At 40.2% G+C, this 22,333-nt stretch overlaps 1 protein-coding gene and 2 long non-coding RNA genes across 29 annotated transcripts in view; 1 reads left to right on the forward strand and 2 right to left on the reverse strand.

Moving 5' to 3' along the window:
- Window positions 1–14,505, forward strand: LOC118494456. Its single transcript, XR_004896591.1, has 4 exons — window positions 1–13; window positions 5,397–5,458; window positions 11,506–11,509; window positions 14,494–14,505. It is a non-coding gene; the product is annotated as an uncharacterized LOC118494456 (long non-coding RNA).
- Window positions 7,536–9,706, reverse strand: LOC118494455. Its single transcript, XR_004896590.1, has 2 exons — window positions 8,752–9,706; window positions 7,536–8,439 (listed from the first exon to the last, which is right to left on the reverse strand). It is a non-coding gene; the product is annotated as an uncharacterized LOC118494455 (long non-coding RNA).
- dmd (dystrophin) overlaps window positions 10,658–22,333 on the reverse strand; it is a 458,768-nt gene continuing 447,092 nt past the window's right edge. For 20 of the 27 annotated variants that reach the window (XM_035998529.1, XM_035998533.1, XM_035998526.1 and 17 more), the window contains 5 exons: window positions 20,607–20,850; window positions 18,192–18,306; window positions 17,875–17,964; window positions 17,439–17,537; window positions 10,658–11,353 (listed from right to left, as the gene is read on the reverse strand). In XM_035998529.1, the coding sequence (XP_035854422.1) occupies window positions 11,235–11,353; window positions 17,439–17,537; window positions 17,875–17,964; window positions 18,192–18,306; window positions 20,607–20,850 (667 nt within the window). In that variant the 3' untranslated portion in view covers window positions 10,658–11,234. Of the gene's footprint in view, window positions 11,354–15,420; window positions 15,447–17,438; window positions 17,538–17,874; window positions 17,965–18,191; window positions 18,307–20,606; window positions 20,851–22,333 lie in introns of all 27 variants that reach the window. The other 7 variants (XM_035998538.1, XM_035998531.1, XM_031291960.2 and 4 more) reach the window with 4 other exon arrangements.

The following is a 22,333-nucleotide window of genomic DNA, read 5'->3' on the forward strand; positions in this document are numbered from 1 at the left end:
CCAGATTCAGTCTGTGTGCATAGCAATGCACAAACATTGCACTGGGGGCTATTGCTTTCACTTTGGCCTGCATACCATTGAGAGCTGAAGCCATGACAGCAGCCCCACCATAGGTCTGTGCCACAAGCTTATCCTTAAAATTGTAGCCCTGCATGTTCTCATTTAATACATCAAAAACAGACTGAGCATGTCGCCCCCCAGAAACATCAAAAAATCCAATAAAGCGCTCCTGAATTTTACCTGCACTATCCACATAGCGAACAATGACAGAGCGTTGGGCACGGCAGGCTATATCAGTTGTTTCATCCACCTGCCATCCCAAAAAGGGAGCATCCTGAATTTCATCTTTGATCTGATCAGAAACGGTGGCTGCAAGAGCAGAGATCAAGTAATTTTGAATAATATGGGACATACCAGAAAACACAGTTGAGGACTTGAATTGTGTGGACAGGACAGAGTCATATTTAGCTAATGTTTCTGTGAACTCCCTGTAATTCCCCTTGTTGGATGATTCACTACTCTCATCATGTCCCCCAAATGACAGCTCCTGCCGGCCAAGCAAGGATGTCACATCAATAAGGCGGTTTAGGAAGGCCCTGTTTTGTTTGACTGTTTGTGGTGTCTTAAATAGTAATGCTGTGATGCTGTATGAAGAGGAATCCGCCGACACTGTTCTTGATTATAAAAAGGTTTATTACAAGCAAAGATTCAGCATCAATTTTACAAACTCCTGCAGAGAGCTTGGAGAACGACCAACCCAATCTTCCAAAAAGTCATTCCGCCTTTTCTTTGTGTGAACAACGTATATATCCTATGCATTGTATCAACATAGGACGTGATATGTGTGAGTATATGATTCGACCAGATAACTGACCAATCAATGCCTGTTATCTGGCCCAACTCCAAAAAAGGTCTCTTCTGTCTTGGGGGGACCTCTACTCATGTTAACAATTTCCAGATGTTCTCAGTAAATGTAGGGTAAAGTTCATGCATCTCCTTATACCAACTCTTAAGTCAAAGTGTATAGAAAGTTATAGACTGTCAATATACCACGTTTCATTATGTTTAGCCACTTGAATGCGAGCACCTTCATTGATTGCATGCTCAACCTTGATCCGGCCCATGCAACTTAATCTTGCACATGCACTCACATGTTCATTGCTCTTTTCATGCCTTTTATATGCCCTGTCAATGTTAGACAGATCTCCAAACCCCACCTTTGACCAAACAGCGCATCCGTGAGATGGTTTCATCAAGAAGCCAGCAGTACATTTTATTTGTCACTGCCCTCCCAGTCAGCCAGCTAACTTCGTCATACCAGGAGAGCTGAAAAGACCTGTTATGTTTCCCTGTCTTCTGCACTAAATCAATCTTAGGTGTTGATCTGCCTGCTGTTTAATCCTAAATTTCTCCTTGTAAGGAAGACTTTCAAATGGCTTTGCCAAAATCAGGTTGACAATTTTAGCACTGTCTGCCATCGTGTGCAGTTTGCTAGCTGTCTAGTTCACCCCTACAACACTAGCCTAGCCTAGCTACTGTATGAATGAACAAACAATCTAACAAAACGATATTAAACTCAACAGAGGAAATGTGGGAATTAGGTTAAACAAAGAATATGGTGTATAATTGTGTGAAATGTATGACGAAAAATTGGCTAGCAATTTTGCCAAGCAAATACTAAGAAATAGGTTGCAGCAGTTTGTCTTTCGACTACACTTGCAAAATCCGCGATGGGACTGAGCTCGAATTGCAGAGTGCAGACAGTGATTTATTTTTGTGCAGTGATTTATTTTAGACAATACATTTTACATTTTGGGCGGAATCAGCCAGCGGGGCTTCCCACATGCGCAATTCATTTTCAGTCTGGGCGCGGAGGAGTTAACATCTCCTGCTCTGACTGCAGCTGGGAGGAACTGCTGTGCGATGCGAGGACTTGGCCACCTGTGAGTGCTTTCAGATTGGGGAGGGGCCCACGGCAGCACCCGCTGCTCATTGAGAAGAGTAAGATAAGAACAAGTCTCCAAAAGTCTCCAATAACACTACAAAAAGTTGCTAGATTTGTCGCTAGTCGTTTTTTTTTTTAAAAAGAGTCGCTAGATTGGTCTGAAAAGTCGCTAAATAGTTGTATAGTAAGTTGGCAACACTGGAATAGCTTCAGCGACTTTTTATAGTTCAAAATCGCTGTCAATCAAAAGGAGATGCAGGCTTTCGACAGACCCTCCAATCATCACGCAGAAGCCCGGAGTCCAGGTGGGCCCACTGCTCCATTGACCCCCAGAGATGCCGAGCATCCATGTCCGGGACATAATAGAAGCATTTATCCAATGACTGTCTAGTTTCGAAGCACTGAAAAAAACTGCTCAAAGCAGCCCCATTGAAGTCCATGGACGCCAGGCTTCAACAGGGAAATGCACTGTGACGCTACGGGAATGTATGAGCTTATATACTGTCTATGTGTATGAGAAGGAAATCGAGTCAGCTGATCAAACTCGTCTTCGAGATGAACGTATTCTAACGCATTTTTAGTCAATAAAATGTTAACACAATAGTACATATTTGACCATTAATTTTTTGACATTTTAGGGGAAGCTGAGCCTCCCTTGCAGTCTTAAAGAAATCGCCTCTGGAGAAAGTATTTTTGAACTGTGTTACAACTGCCCATTGAAATAAAATGTACAATTATCACACTGTGCAAGTAAAATTAACATCCTCTCCAGCACAGTAATGATTAAAGCCCCCCAAAAACGTATCACACACTAGCTAGTAACGTGTGATGTACAGTGTAAAGTTAACAAGCTAGCAAAATACAGATAAACTAGCAGCTTCACATCACAGGGTAAAACGGTTAACATTCAGTACTCATTGCAGACTGAAACAACTCAGAAATAGCTTAATCTGCTGCAACAATGGCTCAATATAAAGAGTACAAACATACATCGTCTCTGACTGACTGAACAGGCGACCACCGTAATGAAAAAGAAAAACGAGGCGATCTCAGGAATTCTTACGTAACTTACGTAACTGACCCTTCGCTAAGCCCCACCCTCCTTAGTTACTGTTGCTAAGCCTGACAAGCTTTCGTGCCTGGCACGTCTATTACAGTATGTATGCTATGTATGCACCGGTGTCAGACATTCCCAAGGAGATAATTAGTAATTTTTGGTGAACAGGTGAAATATCTGAGAGAGCAAGACAAAAGGGACTGCAGTATGCATTCGAGGGATATATCCATGACATAATATGCAACCGATTAGAGAATAATTTCATCAAAATTGAAGCAGGCAGCAGCCGCCTCATACACTGCTGACCATTCAAAAGTTGAGGAACAGCTATGTTCATGCACAGCAGGGTAAGTGAAATTTGAAAATAATCTAATAATTATAAATCAAACAGTTTATCCATAACTCTTGTGAAATAAACACAAGACATTAGCCTGACCACTTTGCAATGATAACATTCTCCTGCTTATATTTTTAGCAAAAAAAATGCTGAAATATATTTTAAAGTATGTCAGTGAGCCTCCGTCTTGCCTTCATTCATCTTATTTTATGTTCAAATATATGCAATATGAACAAAGAACCGTCATTATTTCCAAGCAATGCTGTGCTGAGTTAGCTAGCTAGCTAACATTAGCGTGTTCTTGCCTTGGAGCAAACGTAGGTGTTTTTGTTAATCCTGTCGACATTTAGTTGTGAATGGGGCCTTGTCCTTCACAGCTTGATCCACGGCCGGCATTTCTCCCCTTAGGTTTTAGGTTTCGGGAAGGGAAAAAATTCTACCACCCCGTCCTAACTTTTCGGATACCGGGTATCAAATTTGCACAATCCATACACACAACGCTTCGCATGTTTCCCTCTCTCGAAAGCTTGACAGACCTCCCGCGCCTAGTTACGATTTCTAAGCTACGATTGGCCTGTGGGGGTGTTTGGGCGTGGCTTAGCGAAGGGTCAATTAGCGTACGTAGCTAACTAACGTAGCCGTAACTACACACACTGTTACCTACACAGTCTCCGTAGCGTGCGTGAGGAATTCACAACAGAGATGTCGTACAAGAAAGTTCAATGCCGACAAAGCTGTACTCTTTGTTCATACTTTCACCGTACACATTTCACTATATAGCCATTAAATATATATATATATATATATATGGGTAGTTTTTAAACTAACTCTGTCTCATCATGACCTAACGTTAGCCGGTATCATGTAGCTTGCTAGGCTAGTCAAACCAGCTAGCTAGTCAACATAAGGGTTAACTAGCTTAACTAGCTACCTTACATTCAGAGGATTAGCTAGTTCGTTACTTGCATAACTTAGTTGAAGGCAAGTTCAGAATTTCTACACATAATCATTACATAGCTACTACTAGCTAGTTAATATAAAAAGTGCAATGTTCGTTCTTTTCCTGCGTCTACCGCTAACATATCACTTAAGTTTTTGAAACCAAGGGCTTGCACGTTATACTGTAGGTTTGAATGGTCAGTTCACAGTATTTCGTTAAACTTTCACTTAGTAAAGACAAAACTCAAAACTCAAACTATACTGAAATATTAGACAGTAGAAAAAGTTAAAAGTTTACTTACGCCAACAGTCAACTTGCTTCACGCGATCGGACCTTCGATAGAGGAGACCAAAGCCGTTAACGGCTCTGGAGGACACAAGATTGACTAACGTGGTCTGCGCATGTGCAAAATGATGTAGCAAGCTGAACCAGAGGGTGAACTTCAACTTCAATTTGAGAAGACAAGAATAACTCAGTTGTGTCATCTGTGCATTACAATTTCAGAGCAAAAACACAGATATGTGTGTTATCTTAACAAAAGTATTGAAAACTTTTGCGTTGAAAGTTGACTTGACCCCAAAACAGAAATTGAGAAAATAAAAAGGGGAAATAATTCTTTACAGTGTATAGACTGTGTCTGGGGGGAGATGAAATGTGCTGTAGTGGTAGGGGGATTGGGAAAGGTGGGCACACCACAGGGGAGTGAGGGGGAGGTGTGGGAGCAAGGGAGGGAGGGGAGGAAGCAGTGAGGAGGTGTGGGGGGTTGGGGGTGTGGTAGAAGAGGCAGGGAATGGCTGTGAGCTAAACCTGTTAAGGTGTGGACACACAGAGCCGATAATCGGTGGTTGGACAGTCTGGCGAGGTCAGTGACTTGAGATATACACGAATGCGACCAAATACACGAACGCGCTGCAAATAAAAAACGATGCAAAAAGAAAAGCACACAAACCCAGAAAACAAATGCAACAAAATAAACGCTGCATCCAGATTACACAACGGAAGTTGTCCAGGGATCGAAAGGGAGCGCTAAATGGAACAGCTTGATTTTCGACCCCATGGGGGAGAGGAGGAGAGAGAGAGAGAGAGAGAGAGAGAGAGAGAGAGAGAGAGAGCAGAGCTGTTGTGAAACTGCTTTGAGATCATAGACTAAATATTAAGTCTATGTTTGAGATATGTTTGGTGGGTGTGTCTCGGCTCAGGTCACAGGTGATACTCAATCAGCAGCTGACGTCTGTAAACTCGTGGTGATAAAACATTTAAAACTGCATCAGTGTTTAATGTTGAAGTTGGTTTAAGCCATATTACATGAGATGGTTTAATTTCGAGGTCTGAAAGGCGCATGACTGAAGTGTAGGCCTCCTCAAGTGTAATGTTGTGATTATACTACAACGGTTACCAACAAAATAAGTGATCAATCTGTATTCATATTGTAGAGCAATTCACTCTTGAAATACAAAAAACAGACAGGATTTACAGTCCCTCCCTGTTTAGTAAACCAGCCAATTTACCGTGGGATTTATCAAACTGAATAAATCCCGCCCACACATATAAACACAAAACTACTTTGCTAACTCCATCGTGTTGTAAGTAAGACATCTACTGAAAAAGTTATTCATTAGCGTGATTGCCGTACTGTTTAGTTCAAAAACATCCAAAACACCAAAGTACAATGACATAGGACAGGAGCTTTTATTTTGAAAAGACAACTTCTGTTGTGTAATCTGGATGCAATGTTTATTTTGTTGCATTTGTTGGGTTTGTGTGCGTTTCTTGTTGTTTTTTATTTGCAGAGCGTTTGTGTATTTGGTTGTATTGTGTGTATATGCAGCGCGTTTATGTATTTGGTTGTGTTGTGTGTATATGCAGCACGTTTATGTATTTGGTTGTGTTGTGTGTATTTGCAGCGCGTTTGCTGAATGCTGCGCATGTGTTGTCAAATGAATGAAGTTGTTTTTCTTTTTGCATCGCTTCTTTTTTCTACGGACTAGAAGAAAAAGAAAAAGGTAAACAACGGCAGAACTGGCAGCAGCATTGCCGTCAATGCTTCGATTTGATTCAATGACCTACTTCGTTGGATCAAGCCTTTCATTCACCATAAAAGAACTCATCTTAACCCAGTAAGTTTACAAGAGAGACTTGCAGTCACTCTGAGAGTCCTAGCATCCAGTTGTCGGTGAACTCGTTTGGGCCTCCTGTTTCCGCTTTGCCTCCTGAGTCAACCTCCTCACAGTCTCTATGTGGACAAGCTGCCGCTGGACAAGAGGAACATACTTTGGAGTCAGCAAGCAGGGGCATAGCACACAATTCTGGGCCCTGTAGAATGGCATTCTCTATGGGCCCCTCCCCGCATCCACAGCTACTCATTCTAGCATCTTTTTGGGCCCTCCTCACATGAGGGCCCTGGTTAATCAGTCCCATTTCCACCCTCAGTCTGACACCCATGTCAGCAAGACAAGGTTGTGATCCGATTTGCCAAGGCAGCGGCACTGTATGCATCCTTAGTATTTGTACGGAGCCCCCCTGGGGTCAGCTGAGAAAAACCCTTGGTTTTATAAACGTGCATTAATCCGTGCCCTCTGTTTTATAAACTGTTCGCACGGATTCATAATCCGTGGCCTCGGTTTTATAAACGTGCGTAAAGTTAGAAAGATATTCACAGATTCAAACTTCCGGGATCAATTACTCTATAGCAAAATGTTATTAAATCACAAACGTACTTTCCTAATGTAGTAAGGTTAACAACGAGCTACAAACTCATTTTCATCAAAACGAGCCGTCCTCCAACCTGGAGAAATAACATTGGTCTGTACGAGCAGCCGGCAGTGAGACAACAGTAAGACGAGTGCTTAGGGACCGTCTACAAACTACAGAGAGAGATACAACAAAAATATTAATTAATTAAATGATTAAATAAGGTAATGTCTCCAAACTTACCTCAATGATAACTTGTCTCCTGCTAGCTGTACTACAGCACTTACTTTTAAAAATAAGCATATTCATAATTTTGCTGTATGTAATATATGTCATAATTACATAGAGTCATGTCTCCAAAACTACTCTACACATAGAAGCCCCCCCTGCTGGTTGTACTACAACACTTACCTTTCAAAAATAGGCATATGCATAATTTGGGGGAATATTTTTTGCAAGAAATATGTTATAATTACATAGAGAAATGTCTCACAAAATACTCCAGAGAAGGTGGTTATATATATATATATATGCTAAAAATAAACACAACAGCAAATCAAAGAGGCTAAATCAACATAACTGCGTGCTTTATTGATATACAGTAAAGCATTTTATAATACAGTAGTAAGGCATATATTTGGTGGAATCTGATATGTTGTGAAGTATTGACAGGTTATTTGAAAAATTATGTGAGAATGAAACAGAAACCTTAAAACTAAGAAATCAATCAAATTCAGTGTCTGGATCAAAACAAAATCCTCTTGGATCATGCTGCAAGAATATGATGCCAAAAACAAACAAACAAACAAGTGTTCTGCGATGTTCACCACAGACTTCTCTGATTGGATATACATTAAATAAGGTTGGAGTTTATTTAAGTCACACATGCTCAACACCTCACAGCACAAAACAAAATAGCTTTTTAACCAAAGACAAAAAGACTGCTAGAATAAAAGCAAAACACAAAACAAATATCTAGTATGTCCCAGGTATGACAGTAGTGCACACAGATTAATTTGATTTGTGTAAAATGCAATTTTTTATACTTGAGTCATAAATCTCTGATAGAGATGAGAAATAAAGTGAGTGCATCCGAACATTCAGATTGGAGGCTCCTACAGTGCAGTACAGTAGAACATGTATGGAGTGATTAGAATATCAGACGTAAATCAACTATTCGGGAATATTCAATTAATAATCAACAATCTGAAAGGAGTGTCGGGTTGCGTACAGTAGAGAAATTGCCTCCGAACTGGACTTTGACAATTCAGACGAGGTAGAGCTTTCGTTACTGAGCTTCCTAAAACATTTAGCGTTCAAACAGAAGAATTCTAATAATCTCAACTAGCAGCCTTGTTAACATGTAGTGCTCAGATTCAATTAAAATTACATTCTTCTAAGTTCTTCTTACAGTACATCTGACAGGAAGAAACTTTCAACTTACAAACCAATACAGTGTACTGTGTGTACTCAACAGGCCCTAAAAAGACACTTAGAAAGCATCTTAGTGATACATTTGAAAAAAAAAAAATCCTTACTTAAGATGTACCAGTGCAATAACCAGGATGTTTTTCTGAAGTTCTTTCTGAAGAAGTCTGTTGCAAAACTGAAGATAAACGGCTACACCTCAAAAATACTCAATATTGGTTATTTATATTATTGGCAGCTTTGAGAATCCAATTATAAAAATTGATGACCAGTTTGGATATAAAAGAAACTTGCTCACTTTTCTCCTAAACAGGTAATAATCAATCTACTTATGGTATGACTTCTGATAATACTGATAGAAAGATTTTGATTACCTTGTGAAGCTGCAGTTAACTAATTTAGTTTCCCCAACAAAGTTATTTTGTTTGTTATTTGGATTAATCATTACAATGTATATACGATTAAGACATTAACAATTTGGAAGTGTTCTTTTCTCCCTATTTTTAAGGGCCAGTAAAAATACACAAGGGGCCAGTACTCTGGTCTACTGGCAAAATGCTATTTTGGACACTCAGAGGGTGTATTTATTGTATTTAAAGATAATCACATGACTGATGAAGTAGCCTTATCAACACATAAAACACCTCCAGAACATCTTGATTTTGTTGACATCCAGAGGATGGTGTGACATCACTGTTGGGTGTGGTTACAAGTGCAACAAAGCACACTTGTTTCAAATCTGATTCACAACTGACACACCCATTAGTGATCCTGACTGAAGAGATGAAACAGACTTGAAAATTGACAAGGCGTTCACAGCAGTGATTTACCTTGCAAAATAGATAGTGAAGATAGCGGAAGGGGATGAGAATGCTGTCTGAAATAGTCAGGCAATGGCAGGCTTATATCAACAGTCTACATCCGGTGAGTCAGACTGTATTTGCTGAAACTGTACATATCCTGATAGTAGTAAATGAGACAGATAAACTGTGAAAATCTGGTTCCTCTGGCTCCTTCTAGCACTCCTAATGGTATTTGCAAGGACCCACCATGCCTAGTCTGGATCAATGAAAGTACATTTCCAGGATAATTGCCTGACATCCTGCGTGTTGCTAACGCTGCAACTAGGAACAATTTGAGGAACTTGTTCTGTTTCGACTGCAGGGTCTAAATTAAGTTCTGGGGGCTTAATTTCTCCCCCCCCCCAAAAGTCCCTGATCGAAGGGTAGTACTTTCTGAAAGTACAGGAACCTTCAGAGTGGGGCTTGCAGGGATGACAGTCACTGATTTGTGAAACACAAACAGCAGAGCTGCTTCAACTCGCCGACCGCTTCTTTTATAAACAAGAAGTAATCTGATATCATTTTATAACCATTTAAGGATGAGGGGAGAACATTTTTCTTTGTTGAATAACATTAAAAGTAAATTCAGGCTTTGTTGTTGGCTTCCCAACTCATTTAAAAAAAGACAGAGGAAGAGAGAGATTGGTTGTGCCAGCGCCCACACTGAACTGCCAGCTGTAGATGTGTGTCTAAGTCAAGTGAGAGAGAGCACGGTCGTGCTAGGCTAACAATAGCCATGTTAGCTAAGGGTAGCTCTAATATTTACTTTGGTTACTTCAGCAAGGATATATTAAATGTCTTTACGGTTTGCCACTGACAGTAGCCTATCAGTTTTAACTGTGGTTAGGAAATGGTATTTGCCGGTGGAACACAAGCGGCATACCACTCTGACGTGCTGCTGTAGTGAGCAACATAAGCCGCCAGGGGATCGGCTTATGCCGCTCAAGTGAGCAACGCTGTACCACTAGTAGCATACCATCAGCCACTTTTCGATAAAGGCATTTTATTTTGCAAAACGCTACAGTGGGCCTTGGATTGTTTTTGAAGGAGACATGCATTTTATATTTTTGAGACCATATTCCACCCATTCAAAGAGCTCTTCACAAGATGAAACAACCACAAAATATGTAGTTTGATGATTTGAAAATAGAATCCAAATGATGTCCAATTATGTCTAATTATTTCCCATTACGGTATGTGCATTAGGTTTGTAGTGACCTTGTTGACTTGTCTCAGTTCTGAATCGAGCCTATTAGAGCATCTGTTTATGCACACAGTACACTGTGTTGAAAACAAATAAAGGGATAAGAACTGTTGCCATAGAGATGTTAATCATAGAGATGATGAACAGATTGATGGATGAATAGATGGACGGATGAGTGGATAAATTAATAATTCAAATATGAGGTTTGCCAGCCAAAGCCAAAAAAAGCTGTAATGTGGAAATTAGGCACCACCACACAAACACACATACACAAACTCACACACAGTCTCACAGACAACGTACTGTAAAGATCCAGGATGCCTGCATTACCTTGACAGTAGTGTACGCTGTTATAGAAAGACATTTTCCTCTTAGAAAGCACCCTTATGATTACAATCATTCATTTTTATACAAATGTCTGAAATGCTTCTGCTATTTCCCTAGTTACAAAGAGATGGCAAATATTAGACCACACTTAACACACTTACTTGTATATCATCTCTCTTTGCCCTCCCCCCACCACACTCTTGTTTTATACAATTGCATAGAATTTTAAAAACCCTCTGTTAATAATAAAACAACTTCAGGACATTTTAAGAAACTACTGAAATCTACAAGGTATGTTTTTCTTTTGTTTTTTTACGCGTCCTTGCTGAAACCACAATCCTTCACAAAAATAGACGTTATATATTCTCTCTGTAAACTGTATTTCCAATCCAGTTGTTTTGACTAGAAAAGCATGCGATAGGTAGGGAGGGAGGAAGAGGAGAGGGAGGTTGGGGGGGCTGGATCAGAAGGGCAGGGCCTCGTGCTGTTCGGCGCTCTGCTCGTCTGTCATCACGTTGACTAGTGTCTCCATGGCGCGGCCCAGATCATCAGCCATGTGGAACAAATTGCCAATACTGGGACCTGTAGAAAGAGGGGAAGGAAAATGCTTAGACAAAACACACTCACTAATAGTGATACATTGAAAGCTGCATTGGTTAACACAAGCATGACGGTAAAAATAAGCCAGTATGTGTGCTAAACACAGAACAAGACGTCAACAGCCATGCTAGCAGCTCTGTGAGGCTGTACTTAGGCAATATGCTAACAATCTCAATGCTGAGATGCTGTTTAGCCGGTATCATTTTTACCATGTTCACTAGCTTGTTAGCATGCTAACATTTGCCAATTAGTACAAAACACAAGTTGAGGCTGATGGGAATGTTGCTGGTATTTGGTCATAAACCAAAGTATTGGCACTCAGCTATTTATAAAATAGTATGCTAATGTAACATTTTCAAAGGCTGTAGATGTAACGTTAATGCTACTTTTAAGTCTGCTATCTTTTGTGTTGCTATTGATAGGAATGAGTTAAATATTCTAGATGTTCACTTATTTTTGTTATAGTAATCTGAGGTGAGTGAATCTAGCTGACTAAAGCAAGGAACCGTTCATCTTGGTACCCACAGACTGTGCAGTGCCAAATTTGGTGCAATTTGGACAGTATTAATAAACTTTAAACAAGCGTCAGCTCTGCTGACCGATATTTTTACCTGGCTTCAGTGCTCTGCGGTTTTAACTTTGCACACAGCAAAATAAACTGCTGGTCTTGAGATTTAGCTAGCGCTAATCCGAAGGATTGAATCAACAAGTGAAGTTGAAATAGCAGATTAAAGCAGGTCATGAACCGCTCACCGGCTGCGCAGTACCGCTCTGACCTTAATTACTCACCAAATCCACCAAGAAAATTAGATTTGTCATCTTTTCTAAATTTGTCCAAGCATCTCTTGTAATTTGGCACACATAATCCACCAAAGACCATGTGTAGTATTATTTTAATTATATCAAGGTATTCACCCCTTTTTTAACCAGACACCCCCGTTTCTCATTATCGTGAAATGGACATAAAGAAAAAGCAGTCCGGCGAGACTAATATTCTCTTCTTTGACACAACACAGTAGGGCTGTTGGAACGAATTCCGAAAGTCGAATATAATTCGAATAGTAAAAAAATGCAATACTATTCAAATGCTGAAATTACCATTCAAATGTGATTTTTTTAAATAAATAAGTTGGCTAACGTTAGCTAATCTCCCTCTTCTAGCCTTGGCCTACCCGCACGTGTAAACGAAATGCTTTTGTCACGTCACATCTGATGAACAATAAGTTAACGGGGGTGACAGGCTGCGGCTGGAAATCGGAAAAAGGATGGGAACTTTAAACGTGACTTTAAAATCGACATCCATCCAAAATGCTTACGTTATCATTAGTTAGCTCGTTCTTGTTTCCTAACTGCAAGTTATAGTAACGTTAGCTTAGCTGGGAGCTTCATGGAGACAGCTAAAGTTATTGTTAGCTGCCCTACAGCTGTCAGAGTTAGTTTCGACTTCATATATTACCTTCTTACAGCTGTATTCTCAACGTGACAATCTGCAAGAAACATGTTGCTTATTAATCACTAAAATAGTAGTCACAGCACAGTTTGCTTAGTTATTAATGCAATTAACATTGTTACTTAGTTTATGACAAATCGTTTTGGCTGTGCTATGTCATTGTGCTATCCGAGCACCATTAGCCTTAACAACAGATAATATAAATACACTTGTTAGATAACCTTACATTACAGAGTTCTCTGTTGATTTTGGTTTGTCACTGTGTGTTCGTGGTGGAAAATGTAAACAGAGCGGCGTGCCAGAAATGCAATTAGCTATGACGTAGATCCCCTTCAAGGCCAGGCTAATGTTGGAAGTCCCTCTAGTGGACAGAACGTGTAACAACAACCACATGCTGATAATGGCTTTGACAATGCTATGCCCTGCTACACCCTGCAGTGCCCTGCTATGCCTTGCAGTGCCCCACTATGCCCTGCTACGCCGTGAACTACTACAACTACTATTTCTGGTCATAGTTCCATCATCTTTACTGTTACTATAATTGCCACTGTTCATCGTACCCCCAACCGGCATCGTCAGACACCGCCCACCAAGAGCCTGGGTCTGTCCGAGGTTTCTCCCTTGAAAGGAAGTTTTCCTTACCACTCGAGCTTTCTGCCTAAAAGGCTGTTTTTCTTCGCCACTGTGATGCTGTTGTGCATGCCGCTCTGAGGCTCTGTACTAAATTTAGAGAAGATCGGCCATTAGGGGGCGCTATAGTCAACGTAGACCAGTGTTGGCTCTTTTACTCAATCAATGTTAATGGGATATTTGCAACGGCAATGTGCCACAGACCTTGCCGGTCACACCTCTCGATATTTCCTAACGTTTGCCTCCCTACTGTTACGCTTTGGGTTCCGCTTTCGTGCGCTCCCCGGGTCGTCAGGGGCGACTGGTGCCGAGGAGGCTTCAACCACGTCATAACTGCTTGCAGTTCTAGTTGGAATTGTTGTTTGTAAATTATAGAGTGTGGTCTAGACCAGATCTGGGCATTGTACACCGCCTGGGCCACATCCGGCCCGCGTAAGGTCAATGGCAAGTTAGCAATCAAATGTAAATAAGTGTACATCATGCATGGAATACAACTGCATTGCTTTTATATTGAAGGCAACGGTTTTTTGTTGTTGCTTTTTTTTGTGTGAAAGTACGCAGCTTCTTCTTCTCTGGTTGCAAGTCGCAATTAAAAATAAGTAGAAGAAGAACTGTGTCAGACCCCTGTGTCCGCGAGCCGCGAATTGAGCTCACGGGAGACGTTAGCATGGACGTGAATGAGCTGTTATCCCTCAAAAATGTCAGCTCATGGGAAAGAAAGAAAGGTCGATACAGAGTGCCGAGTTTTTAACCAAACATGGACTTCTAAGTATTCATTTACTGAAGTCAAAGGTAAAGCCGTGTGCTTAGTTTGCGGAGAACAGATTGCTGTGTTAAAGGATTATAAATCGCCACTACAATACTAAACACGCAGATAAATACAACTTGACTGATGCAGAGCGGGCACGGAGATCTGAAGCTTTGCTAGTTAAGCTGCAAAAGCAACAAGGCTTTTTTACCAAGCGTCAAGACCAGCTTTGTGATATCCCACAAAATCGCCAAAAACAGTAAGCCATTTTCTGACGGGGAGTTTATTAAAGAGTGTTTGGTGGACTCTGCTGCGCTAATATGCCCAGAGAAAAAAGAGACGTTTGAGAACGTGCCGCCTGACATAAAATTAATATTGAGCAGAACTGAGTTTAGCCTATTGGTCTGGCCCTCCACAACAGTCCCTGTTTCTCATGTGCCCCCTTGGGGAAATTAATTGCCCACCCCTGGTCTAGACCTACTCTATCTATAAAGTGTCTTGATATAACTCTTGTTATGATTTAATACTATAAATATAATTGAATTGAAACAGCCATGTGTTCTAATTCACTGTTTAACTCTGACTGCACTGAAAGTTTGCAGGAACAAATATACCATTTCATAGTGTCTAAACTTACATCAATGACAAGTTCTACTTTTCCACTCTACATAAAACCTAGTTGGAATCTACCATTCTAAGAAAAATATGATTTATGACTCAGAAATAACAGACAGTAAAACACTGAACTTTTCTGACAACTAATTGTTTTCATCACAATGAATTGTGGTTGAATCTTACAGTGAACCTCATATTGTGAACTTGAGTGTGACATAAACACTCAACCCAAATCTACATGCAGACAGAGATGTTATATGTACACACACACATCACTACTCCCTACTATGCAGGACAGAGTGACAGAGGACAGGAAATGGAAAGGAAATTGAAGACAGGGAAAGGGAGGGAGGATTGATATTTACCACTGCATCACTGTATCAAGCTGTTTCTACTCCGTTGTATGTTTTGTGCACAGCTCTACTTGGCTACAACAGCCAAAATTCAATCCCATTATTAATCCAATTATTAGATTTCTCTCATGACCATTACTTCATGTTTTGGTAGGGGCCAAAGGTGGTATAATCATGGTTGTTGCATGAGTGGAAATACTCCTTATAGGTGGAGAAATGAGAAGGTGGGAAGAAAGAAAGCTGAGCCACTAACCTTTCATGGGTGTCCCCTTCTCCCTCCTGGCTCATGGAGAAAAAGAGGAAAGGAAGAAAAGAAAGGATAAAAAAAAAAAAAAAAAAAAAATCAGCCTTGTGTCGGTAACAGAGAGAAAGAAAGATATGTATGCAAGTAACGCTTTACTTAAGGCCAGTGTTGTGCATGTTTTTGGTGAACGGTGAACTGAAGGTATCAGTTTGCAACTAGTGAACGTTAGTTGCACTGTGTTTTACAGGCCTGGAGGATTAACAGCAACCAGCATTTAGCAACCAGGTTTAATGAGTGACCGTGTTAACTAGTGACTTTCATTTGGTTTTCACAAGATATTTAACAATACACTTCACAAGGGATGGGGCATTGTCAGAATATTTGCAGTCTGTGTGGAAATAGGCCTACCAAAGCAAATTGAGCCCAACCCATAGGGGGTGATACAAATACCAAAAATGTTTACCTCAAAACCTGGTGTACAGAATCTCACCACATTTGGAGCACATACTCATTATTTTCCATCTTATGCTTTTGCACAATTTGCTATGAGCTGGAAGAAGGTAGAGACATGAATATTGGTACCATTACTGGACATCATGTGGTAATGGTTCCCATGAAATTGGATTACAATCAACCTGATTGTGGTGCTGTAATTAATTGTCAAAAAAGTTGATTATTTGAAGAGGTGTTCCCCTCACATTGTGAGTTCTACTTACGTAAAATTTGACTCACACTTACAATTCTATAAACTCTACAAAAAAGCCTTTTGGACAAACACCAACATGATGGATTTTCCGCCATTTCGAATTTTGTGAAAAACACACACACACACACACACACATTCAAACGTTGGTCCAATTGCTACCAAACGTTCTGTAAATCATGATTCTACAAGCTTCTCAAAATTGCATAAAGTTTGTTGATATTGTATTTGGATTTCAAGATGTTGACCAAATAACTTTAAAAGGGCGTGGCTGAGCACATAAATAGACAAAAGTCAACAAGTGTTGGGCCAATCCTCCCAAAACTCACTGGATATGTCCACATTACATACCTTGAAAGTTTCATTCAAATGCAGCACTAGGGGGTGCTGCGAATGCAGAAAATGGTGATGGCATAATACAAATCAGAATATAAATCTGAAATTGTTTGTCCAATAATTAAAAAAGTCACAGGCTTCGCTTCATGACAATGTGGAACAATGTGTATAATACTAGTCTGAAATGACTTAATAGTGGGTGCCACCAGTTCTAAACATGTGCATCAACCTAGTGCAAATTGTGCCATAAATCAATGACCACAAAGCTTGGTAGATATTTATGTTGAACTGAATTTGTAAAGGGCGCCACACATCTTTTTCATGTGGCTTTACAGTATAGTATTTTCATGGGGTTTTTATTTTAAAACTGGACTTAATTTTTGAGAATGGAAACCTTTGTCTTAGTGGCCTTGTTTACTTAAACATATTGTTAATGCATATTTGTGGAATTTATGTTCTATCAGTGTGGTGTTCACAGTAAAATAAATCAGTACTTATTCAGTGTGTTGTCACATTAAGCCAAACATTGGTAAAATAATGTAGGATATACAGTAACTTATAATGCAACAATGTCATTGAATTGATGTTGTGCTGTTGCAATTTTCCTTTCATCATATCATTTATTTTTCTTTTAATTTTTCAAGTGTATTGTGGTCATTCTGTGTATTCTTTTGTTCCCATGACCTAAACTATGTATTTATCCTAGATTTTTACTTTTAGAGTTAAGTGTTATTTCTTATTTGGATTTAATTAGGTTATTGGACAAATATTAAAAGTTCTTATTGTCTCTGAATACGCAAACATGGTTGCCTTGACCTATAGCCGAAATACAAGTCAACTGTATATAATGTGATGTTTGTTAATGCTGCTTTGCTATAGCAACAACAATAAACTACAATAAAACCAGGAAATATGACTTAATTAATACTAATTAATTATTATTCCTGTTTTTATTGTAGTTAGGCATTATTCTCTCTCCCTCTCCCACCAAGAGCCAGGTTCTGTCTGAAGTTTTTGCCTGTTAAAAGGAAGTTTTTCCTCGCCACTATCGCACCAAAAGCATGCTTTTGGGAGAGTTGTTGGGTTTCTGTAAATTATAGAATATTGTATGAATACTTTGAATTTCATCTGCAAAACCAACAGTTAATGTTTATGTTGTTGTGTATTGAAAGCTGTATTTGCATGAGTTTGTATGTTTTCTCATTATACAGAGTTAGCCTACCGCTAGAGTTTTGATACTGTATATCGTTGACAAGTGTGAACTCTGTAGAGTGTAAAGTGTCCTGAGATAACGTCTGCTATGATTTGACATTATAAATAAAATTGAATTGAATTCACTTTAAAACATTTTTTAAAATCTTTTAGGAAAAAAAAAAATTCTTCTGATTCTGCGACATGCTGAGGTTAGTGTCGGTGTTCCATACCCTGGCTATGAGGAAAAGAATTATTGAGCTGTTCCATCACTTCCTCCAGCCCAGATGCATCTAGGGAAGGGCTGGACAGCTCGTCATCACCTGAAACAGGAAGGACATTGAGTTTTCGCCTTTTTCAGTACTCTGGGTGCTAAAATAATGTCCAGTCATGTTCACTCACATTTAAACAGTACATTGCAGTCCGATGTAGAACAACGTCCAATAGTATGGTCTCTAAGTCTCTCTAAATCTCTGTTTATATCCTACAAGCTTTTAAAAGGGTGGATGCAAATAAAATGATGCAAGTGTATTTGTGAGTGTGTTCCTACCCATTGTATCAGTAGTCTGGCTGGCGGCCACACGGAGGAGAGGGAGGGAGGAGTCAGAGCGCTGAGAGGACGTGGAGGGAGAGGACAGTGCTGTGCCGTTCACCTTGGAATCCGTCTTACACACACACACACACACACACACACACACACACACACACAGCTTAATTAGAGGAGTCAAAAGTGAAGTTTGTGTGCGGGAATAAGTGCTGGCCTGAATATCTGTGTAAGCTATTAGACAGTGTGGAGGAAGCTGCTTCAGTCTGAGCTCTAAATCGTCGACACCGTAGATGGTGCGCACGCTACGAGCGTGCACAGAGACGTTTATGCTCAAAGCATTGTTCGTTGCAGTATTCTCCAAAACACCAGTGGGAGTACAGACAAAATAATCTGTAAATAAGCAAGAAGTAGTAGAGAAGAAGAGAAGAAGAAGAGAAAAGGGAAGCAGGCTGCCTGGAAACAGTAGTAAACACATCCATGTTAAACACAGACGTGCCGCGAAACATTACATTTATCTACTCTAAACATTAAAATGACTGTTGTTTATCTCCAAATCGAAATGACTGTCTGCCTCTAACACTGTTATTAACACTCTTTCCATGAAGCCGTTTTTAGCTTTGAGAAAACGATCTCTCATGTTTTTCCACACTCTCCAGCAAATGTTTCTTCTTTTCCCACTGAGGTGTCTCTCTGAACACATATTTAAGGCTGTTTGACTCCCTGTGGTCTGTTCATGAAGAATCATACGGATGTTTGTACAGATGAACCTGCTCTTCCAGCCGACCGTGTTGAATTGAAAGCGCAGCCCACGCAGTGGGCGCGTAGTTACAAAAATTCAGAGATGCACGACCACGCGCCGCGACAGCTTGCGGAGCCTTTGCGCTGGACATGACAGCCGTGGTGACGTCATTTTATGGCTCGTGCCCGGAACACCGCGGCGACCATAAATTAAGCTTTAGATCACTAGTAAGGACTTCACATCAACTTTGATGCTCAGTTTTAATAATCCAGGACACAAGATGGGTTTCTGCTGTGGGTCACTCACTACAGTATGTGAGAGTTCACTGCGTTGCTCGGTTTAACAGTAGATGTTGAGTAGGCAGAGGCATTTCTTTTTCATAATTGTGTACACAGCAAGGTTATTATAGTAAACTAAAATGAAAATAAGCAGTGAAAAAAGCTGCGGCATGTAGGTTAATTTGGGTGACTTGGGTGGTAATTTGAGCAGCAAAACAAAAATACACATCAGATATTTATGTTTGGTTCATAGTAGGGCTGTCAGCATTAACGCGTTAATCGCTATGCGATTAAGGGTCGAGCATAATGCGTTAAATTATTTTTTTTAATCGTATTAATCGCATGCCGCCATTTATTAATTTATTTTCACTTCACTCGGCTTTGCGTCGTGCCTAACAGGCTACTATTTTGCCGTACTTCCTCGTAACACATCCTGCTGCTGCAGGAATAGCAACGTGGATTTCGGTGCCTTATTCTGGTGCCACTGATATGCCTGCACTTCTCTCTGATGCTCTGAAAACGGACGTTACAGGAAACAGAAACATTGCTGCATGTGGCGCTAGTTAACACTATACTCGACAGCAGCTAACGTTAGCCTACCGCTAGCTAGTAGCTGGATTAAACACGGTTACAATGCTGACAGCTAACGCTAAACGGTGTAAAGTTTGTCTGTATTTCACTGTAGAGGATTCCGACATCAGGATGTAACAATCTGCAGCTGCTGTTGTCGGAAAAACACAGACGGTGCGTTCAATGAAACTGGTAATTTACAGCCTCGTGGTGCATTCAAAGTTGTTGTTAAATGCCCTTTTCCCATCTGGTGGTTGTTTTTGTCATTCAACAGCTATTTACTAGTGAAATAAGTTATTGTTATAGTGATTACATTATTATTAAACATTTAATTTTGATGATATGGCCTTAGCAATAAACAAGCCGTTCTTTAATGTCGCCAACCCTTCTTTTTTTTTTACTTTCTTAAAAAGTATCGGTTCAGGCACCGTTAAGGCACCGGTACCGTTTTAAAAGTACCGCTTTAGCACCGGTATCCAAACCAAACAATACCCAACCCTAATATTGACTCTAGATTAAAATGTGTGACTAGATTAAATATATAATAAACAAACACAAATCTTAAAATCAACTTCATAAAGTAATTTTCTTTGCATTCATTTGATTCCCAATCAAGATCCACTGGTAAGAATTGCTTTCCATTGTTAATATGTACTTAAAAACAGTTCTGAAATGCAAAATAGAATTTTAATCATGTGATAAAACATGTGATTATAGAATTTCAACAATTAATCGCGATTAAGAAAATGTAATCGTTTGACAGCCCTAGTTCATAGCATATTTTAGAGGGTGACACAGTTTGTGAATGAGTGTGTTCCTGTTAGTGTGTACCTGCTCCAGCAGCTGTCTCAGCCTGTGCAGTTGGGACTCCAGCTGTTTGTTGTGGTCCTCCAGTATCTGCATACGGGCCTCCAGACGTCCTTTATGCTGCCGCAGCAGTTTGGCCTCGGCGATGAGCTCTGCATCGCGTGCGCTCTGTGGCGACACCGGGAGCATCTCCGGGGGCGACGGGAGCGGGGACAGGCCCTTCCTGTCGTGGGCCTTCTTCAGACGGTCATACTCGGATTGTAGCTTCCTGCAGCAAGGGCAGCAGAGAAATGTATCTACTGCTGCTAGTTCTGATATACATGTCAAATGACAAACACCCACTGCTTAGGATAGAAGGTGAACTTTTGTTTTATGGATTATAAACGGAAAGCTGGCTCACAGCAGCAACATAGTGAGAGTTATAAATAAATATCCATCAGGCATCCCCCGTGCATGAGACTGTCACTTTTTCATCTTATTCCCCAAGTTTCAACAAAATCCTGTGGTTGGAATGAACAAAGGGAAGCTGAAAGGAGGAAGGCCATGTCTGCTAAAGATGTCAAATGTTCAGTCTATTGATTTCTATTTTAGGACATTAGTATTCCCGGACTGATTAAATCTGAAGCAGAGTGGAGGACACTGGTACTTGGCTGCCCTACAAAGAGATTTTTTACAGGGGTTAAAGATTTATATAATTAATTTATAGACATTTTAAGACCTCTTTAACCCCTGGTATAAAAACACATAAATCCAACTCCGCACTTGAAATAAATATGAAAATGAGTGTGACTGGGAGGAATTTTCACTAGAAAATGGGGAACATGTCAGCAAAACATTTTTAAAGAGGGATATCCCAGGATATCTGGCTGTCTGGTAATTGCATTATATACCATAAGATTAAAGGGAATGCAGCAGTGGCCTTCTCCTTAAAGCTACACTGTGTAACTTTTAAAACAACAAATACTGTACATTTTTTCTTATAAATTAAGTTATATTCATAAGCAAATAAACACACCCTTAATAGTCATAGTTCTATTATATAGCCACTGTTCATTACGTCATTCCATTTTACCCACTACTATGATTATTATAAGTCATTTCTGTATTTATTGTAGTTAGATACTACAATACATACTAGTATTTATCCCCCCCCAAAATCTAACGTCATTGAATTAAAGAGTTTTGCTGCTACAGTCTTACTTAACAATTGGCATAACAAAACCTACAATGCTAACTACCCTGTGTGTTTGTCTAAGTCATTGGTTATGTTACTTGTTTTACATTTATCATGGATATAGATAATGTTATACAGTCTGGTTGTGTTTTGAGGTTATTGATACTGAGTGAAGTAACATCTGTTATGATGTGACCCTGAGCTGTGTTGTCAGGGGCAATAGCTCCTGGTAGGGTCTTCCAAAGCAAATTGGTCCTAGATGATGGGCCTAAGAACAATTAACAGACCCCACATGAATGAGCGAAGAAGAAGCCGCAGCACCTTGTCCAGAACAGGGAAACTTGGGCCCCCTGCTGGAGCCAGACCTAGGAGGGGATTTTGCCGGCGAGCGTCTGGTGGCTGCGCCTTGGAGCCGGCTTGGGCAGAGTCATAAAGACCTGTCGGGTTGGGTGCATCATCAGCGGGGTGGCAAGAGTGGTGGAATGTAACGAAGTACAAATACTTCGTTACTGTACTTAAGTACATTTTTCACGTATCTGTACTTTACTTACTTAAGTACAATCAACAGTGCATACTT

Source organism: Sander lucioperca, chromosome 24 (assembly GCF_008315115.2).
Source record: "Sander lucioperca isolate FBNREF2018 chromosome 24, SLUC_FBN_1.2, whole genome shotgun sequence".
NCBI classification, from domain to species: Eukaryota; Metazoa; Chordata; class Actinopteri; order Perciformes; family Percidae; genus Sander; species Sander lucioperca.